The sequence below is a fragment of the Egretta garzetta genome, unplaced genomic scaffold, assembly GCF_000687185.1.
Source record: "Egretta garzetta isolate BGI_Z169 unplaced genomic scaffold, ASM68718v1 scaffold618, whole genome shotgun sequence".
Classification (NCBI taxonomy): Eukaryota; Metazoa; Chordata; class Aves; order Pelecaniformes; family Ardeidae; genus Egretta; species Egretta garzetta.
In genome coordinates, this window is record NW_009260623.1 from 111,454 (window position 1) to 117,796 (window position 6,343).

General features: G+C 40.1%; 1 protein-coding gene across 1 annotated transcript in view; it reads left to right on the forward strand.

Annotated features, from left to right (window-relative positions):
* The first annotated feature begins 4,901 nt into the window (after positions 1 to 4,901).
* LOC104132226 (keratin, type I cytoskeletal 15) overlaps positions 4,902 to 6,343 on the forward strand; it is a 5,474-nt gene continuing 4,032 nt past the window's right edge. The window contains exons 1-3 of the mRNA XM_035900911.1: positions 4,902 to 5,145; positions 5,206 to 5,495; positions 6,195 to 6,277. Of these exons, the coding sequence (XP_035756804.1) occupies positions 4,902 to 5,145; positions 5,206 to 5,495; positions 6,195 to 6,277 (617 nt within the window). The remainder of the gene's footprint in view (positions 5,146 to 5,205; positions 5,496 to 6,194; positions 6,278 to 6,343) is intronic.

Genomic DNA, 6,343 nt, shown 5'->3' on the forward strand with positions numbered 1-6,343 from the left:
CACTGGAAGTCCTCCAAATGTCATCTTCAACATGAGAAAAAGCAGACAACACATAGGAATTAAAATGGAGAGGAATCACTCTAAACTTCTGGAAATTACTATCTTAAAGCACAAAAAAATTCTTGGCCACACAAAATTTAGGTAGATTCATCCATTTAGTGGTGATTAATTTGCATATTGGGTTAGCTTTTCAATTATTTCTAGTTCTTTCATGTACTGAATTACTGTATCTACTCCAATAAAGATGATCTTCTTGCAATCTTAGCTCCATTGAGGTTATTGTGATCTTGTTACTGAAGTTCGGCTTTCATCAGGCAGGAAATAGCTAGCCAGCCTCCCCGACAGGCTAATGCTCAGTCTGTGGGTGGGTGGCTTGAGCTCCATCTCTGGTTTCCTACAGCTCCTCTTGCTGGCAGGAGCTCTGAATATGGAGGCAACAGCATGCTCAGCCCCCCAGAGTGGGGAATACAAGAACGACTTCAACGTTTCTAACTAAAACAGCTGTGCACTCTGAAGAGCAGGAACAGTGAGAAGTTAAGCGATTCTGGTAAGAAGCAAGAGCTGAGAGAGATTTTGTTAGGATAAAATACAAAGCTGTTAAAATGGCTTGAAGATAACTCCTACAGAAACAAATAGGAATGAGAAACAGTTGTGAGATTTCTTCACTCTCTTTCCTAGTTCATACAGAGGTAACAAACCTTTAGCACCGATTTTAGCCATCTTCATTCTCATGCCATTGTAAGGATATTATCCTAGCTGAAATTCTAAACGTAATCCCTTTTAGTTCAGGCCCCCAGAAATCAGTAATTTAATTTCCAAGCATCCTGCTGCAAGCTTACAGCCAAGGAAACTTTTTAGGGTTTGTGCTAAAAGAAAATCATGGCTGTAGCCTATCACATTCCCACCTCCCACTATTACAAAAGGCACATAGTTAGCTTGTCAACGGAGGGTGAAATTGAGAAGACAGAATGCCCAGACTGAAAGTACCCCAACAGGGCGCTCCTGCAGAGTGGATTGCCTTGCAGCCTGTGTTTCAGGGACACGTCACCAAATCCTTCAGCACTTCTCTCCCTGGACTTGGGAGGGAAGAATTGTTTCACCCTTGATCATAACTACATGTTCATAACAGATTAATGGTGTGTTCACATAGCAAGGAGCATCCCGAAGCTATGGACCTCCTCTATCAAGGTTGGGCAATCCTCTTCAGTTCAGGAGTGCTTAGTTTTGATTCAACAGTGACTCAGGTGAGCTGTCAAAATAATTTGTCAAGTACTGACACAGATGATCCCAGTTTAGCCTCTGGAAATCTATCATGATAGCATTAGGCAGTGGCTTCACTAGGATGGGGAAAAACTATGACAGGAAAGAAAAACAGTCAAAAAAGTAAGAATCGGCAAAGAAGAAGAGAGCAAGGTGGGAAGAACAGGGAGACTGAGGTGCTCTGGTGGAAACCAAGTGCAGAATCGAAAGGGAGCAGTGGCAGGAAAAGCACTGGCATACACGAAATGCAAGTGGTTCTTCAGAAGCTCACCCGTTTATACGGTGTCCGCTTTTGGCAGAGCGAAGATATCTATAGTATAGACTATAAGAAGAAAATTTTGTAGATTAAAGTTCACATTCCAGCTGCAGAAACAAGGTAAATGAAGAATGCACAGAGCAATACAGATCTCTACTCGTGCAGAGGCAGCACAGATTTGAGATGTTCCTAACGTCCTAGGAGGTTATGAATCTGGACGCATTCCAAACCTCACAAATTTAGAGAAATGTAACTGATTTTTTTTTAATGGTAGATAGAACACAGCTAAAATGCAGAAATAATAACTGAAGACTGTGACTGTATGTAGTATTATACATAGTTCTAGAACCGAGCTAGACAGATGACTTTCACATACTTGTTCAAATTCAGATATGAAATTAGATTCATCAAAACACTTTTGATTTCTAAATTTTCATTAAGGAAATATCAAATTGTATAAAAATTTTCACCAAAGCAAGCTTTGCCTTACATAGCCTATTATAAAATGATATAATGCATTTAGATTTTGATATAGAAGTCTTCAACCTGGAGACAGTAATAAAACAGCTGTATCTACATAAATAAATACAGTAAGTGAAAGAATTTGGAATACTCACAAGCATTTGCCAGCAGTCTGCTCTCAGTGTAGAGGTACAGACATATTTACCACTTCTCTCTCACGATAAGAGCCAATGTTCATGAGTAAGCTCTCAAAAGTGAAGGTTTTTTTCTCATTAGGAAAATAGCTGTGAAGCACAGCAACTGAAGCAAGCTGCGAGTAAATCATCCATAAGCGACCACCTCTAAACTTCACAGCGCTTCGTTGAGGCCCCTTTCCTTGGATTCTCCTTTGGTTTGAAAATATTACTGACAATTTCTAGTAAAATATTAGCAACTATTTAGAAGTAGTAGTTTAATATGAAAGAACAAATAGTGAATATGAAGGCAGGGATAAGCCTCAGGTCTGCAAATGCTGCACTCTGCATTTACAAACTTTTCATCCTGGGGGCACACCCTAAGGATCTGAGTTTGATGGTTAACAGAAAATGGAAAAAGCCTCAGAATCCTCACCACTACAGTGTTCTGAATTATGTTATAGGACATATTGGCTGTAATTTGGCCACTTGATTTATTTTAATTTTTTCCCAATTGTAAATATTCTGCAGGAAAGAAATAGCTTGCTACCTGCTACCTGGTTTTTATAAGTGTTCATCTGATAACAATCTAGAGTAACACACAGGGTGCTTTAAAAAGTAGCGAAGTGGATTTCACAGGCAAGCTTCCAAAGAAGTTATAAAGACTAAGTGAAAGAAGAATGCATGAAAAAAACCCCAAAGTTCCCTGTTAAAGTTTATGGTGGTTTTGCTATGATTTTGCTAGATTTTTTTTAAATAGAATTTGATCTTGCTTATTGTGGGATCACTCAGAGTTAAACAGCCCCTAGCAGCATGTGCACCTCAGGGTATTTACGCTACAAGGGTCTTAAAGAAGCTTTTTTCTCTGTAGGAGAGTTTGTCTAAACTTGTTTCCTGAGATACTAACTCTTGGAGATACACAGATTTGGCAAGCTACACAGAACTATTAATCTGCCCAGCAGCAAAACTGAACTGCTGTGGCAAAGGTCCAGGTTCAGTTTGAAACATGTTTCCACAACTGTGCAACACCCTGTCTTCTCTAATCAGCTGAAGAATGAGTGGACATTTTCAGAACCAGGCTGATAACCTGCAGATCAGAGCTAAATTTTTGATGTTTCTTTCATCCCAGGTACACAATTTTCATAGTAAAAAAGCCCTGCATTTCCCAAAGGTTGCATTGAAGTCGCAACTGTAAATTTCAGAAAACCCCTCAGTTTATTCCAACAACTGGTATGAGCCTCAGTTTATCTGAAATCACCCATCCTGAATTCTAAGGTCATTTTCTGGTGATAGGTACTGTCAAAAACTCTGTTAAAAACAATGCTCTCCTTGTTACCTTGTTAGAAAACATACAATTTCTCTTCTTTATTTCAAAGTTTTATTTTAAAATAATTTTGGTGGTTCTGAACTAGAGACAGAGAAATTTCCTCCCATCTTCACTTTGCCCCTGCTATTCTCCCTCCTCTCAGCTCTCAGTTTCCTTAAACCATTATGCGCCTCAGTACCAATTTATTCTCTTACCATACCCCTACTTCTTCAACCGCAGTTGGGGCTTGCCTCTGAAGAATGCCGCCTTGCTGTGCAGAGAGAATGGGGGTCTTCCTTCAGACTCCACTGTGTCGCCACACTCCCCCCGCCCCACGTTATCGCCAGTGCCACACCCCAGCAGGGTAAACAAGCAGTTAATGCTTCCTTAAAAATCTCCCAAATCTGATTTTCCATAATTACGCAGTATTGAACAGAGCTGTATTACTGAATCACTGCCTTTTGTATTTCTCTACACAAATTACTAGATCTAAAAAATACTGGTGCTTCAGACTCCTGCTTTAAATGAAGGGTTAAGATTAAGCACTCTTCTAAGTGCTTCTCAAATCTTATTTTCAAGAATTACTTCATGTCATAGTGCATATTGGCATTAAACACATGGATTGCTGTCCGAACAGTTTCATCTTAAACCCAATTTGTTTATGTTTTCCAAAAGTAACAGGGACTTCATCCTCCCACATTTCTTCTAATTGAATGATTTCAATCTTGCACTACCTTTCTTGACTATATCACAAGCATTAGTAAATTAACTGTGCCCACTCTTCCTTGTACACTGACGGATGCTAATTGCTCCTCACACCATGCTATGATGATGTGCTTTTTGTACTAAAAATTCAGACTCCAAAATCTAAATATTAGTTCCAAGCAAAGAACAGGAATAAGAACATATCAAATTCAATTCCAAATCTGTAATGGGAAAAAATATGGATAGAAAAGAAGAAGTAAAGGTGAGCTGAATGGATGATTGCACATTTTTCAATGAAAGGAGAATTTTACTTAAACTTCATTTTTAGAAAAAGTTGATGTTCTTAAAACAACCATGGTGATTCCTGTAAATGGGTAAGTGGGTGTGGTTGAACTCACTTTGTTTTTCCATTCTTAATGTCAGTGAAGTAAACTCCAAGTTTCAGAACTATAGCCTGAAGAAAAAACACTCATCTGAATCATCTCTTTTGTTTAATTAAAAAAGAAAACCCAAGCCCTAGCCCCTGAGACGCACAGCCAGCTCTCTTTGTGAGGAATGTCATCATAATTGGCCTCACCTCTAGGGAGGAGAATTTTTGGAGGGAGGGCTGCAGGTTGGGTTTGTCTCCTGACACCCTATCTTGAGGATATAAAAGAAGCACCAGGGCAGTGAAGACACATACTTTCCTCTTTCACTCCAAGCTGAATAACTGACATTAGCACCTTCTTGTGCTGCAGCTATGGCTACTTCCTTCCTGCAGAGCTCTTCTTCTACCTATGGTGGTGGCTTTGGGGGTGGTAGAAGCAGCAGCTCTCGCCTTTCCTCCATCCAAACAGGAGGAACCTGCCGAGCTCCAAGTATACATGGAGGATCTGGTGGCAGGGGTGTCTCCATCTCTTCAGCTAGGTATGTCACCTCTGTAGGAGGTGGATACGGTGGCGGCTTGTGTTCTGGTTTCGGTAGCGGATATGGAGGAGGCTACGGTGGCTTTGGCAGTGGTACAGCCACTAGCTTTGGTGGAGGAGCTAGCTTTGGTGGAGGAGCTGGCTTTGGTGGAGGGGCTGGCTTTGGTGGAGGAGCTGGCTTTGGTGGAGGTTTTGAAGTTTGTGGTGGCTTTGGTGGTGGTGATGGCCTTCTCTCTGGAAATGAAAAGATAACTATGCAGAATCTGAATGACCGTCTGGCTTCATACCTGGACAAGGTACGAGCACTGGAAGAGGCAAATTCAGATTTAGAAGTTAAAATCCGAGACTGGTATCAGAAGCAAGCTCCCACCAGCCCAGCCCGGGACTACAGTAATTATTACAAGATAATTGAAGATCTCCGAGACAAGGTATGACATTCATATGTAGAGGAGTTATAAGAATGCATTAGAATTGTGGAACTGCACATTCCATTTCTTTAAAATAAACTAAAATAATTACAAAATAAATATTGACATGCCCAAACCCAAATACATTCTGGTTATGAGCATCCTAGCAGAAAAGAGTAGCTTTTTCCTAATTTAAAAAGCAAGTATGTTATCCTGAACATGTGATGTTTGTTGAAATTAAAATGATTGCACTGAAAGTAAGAAAAACATGGCAAAATATGTTTAGAATTATCAATATATTTATTCAGTAATCAAATAGTTAAGAATGTGATAGGTAGGCCTCAAAGGCTGAAGAAATAATTCTCCTGGCTACAGATAAGATCAGGCGTTGTACAAATGGTTTTTTTCTAATTATGTTTCTAATTTGTTTTATACAAAGGTATCTCAGCTCTCTGCTTTGCATATGGTATGTGGAAAAGAGCTTAGTGTTTTGGGGTTTTCTCCTGCAAGAGTTACAGTGTGAGCAAAGAGCAACATAACAATTTGAAATGGCCATTGCAATCCAAAAAGCATGTTTAACCAGTGACATCACAACAGAGGCCTTTTTTTTCCTACCTTCTTTGACGGTTTACAGCCTCAATAACCACCTGCTGTGTACTCAGGGCTGTGATATTTCACCATTATTCACAGGAACCTTTTTCTGTGTTTCTTAATTGCCAGATCCTTGCAGCTACTATTGACAATTCCAGAGTCATTTTGGAGATTGACAATGCCAGGCTGGCTGCAGATGACTTCAGGCTGAAGTAAGTTTACCTGGAGCACATTTGTCTTCTCTCTTTCTCTCTCTCCCCCTCCTCTCCCGTGTCCGT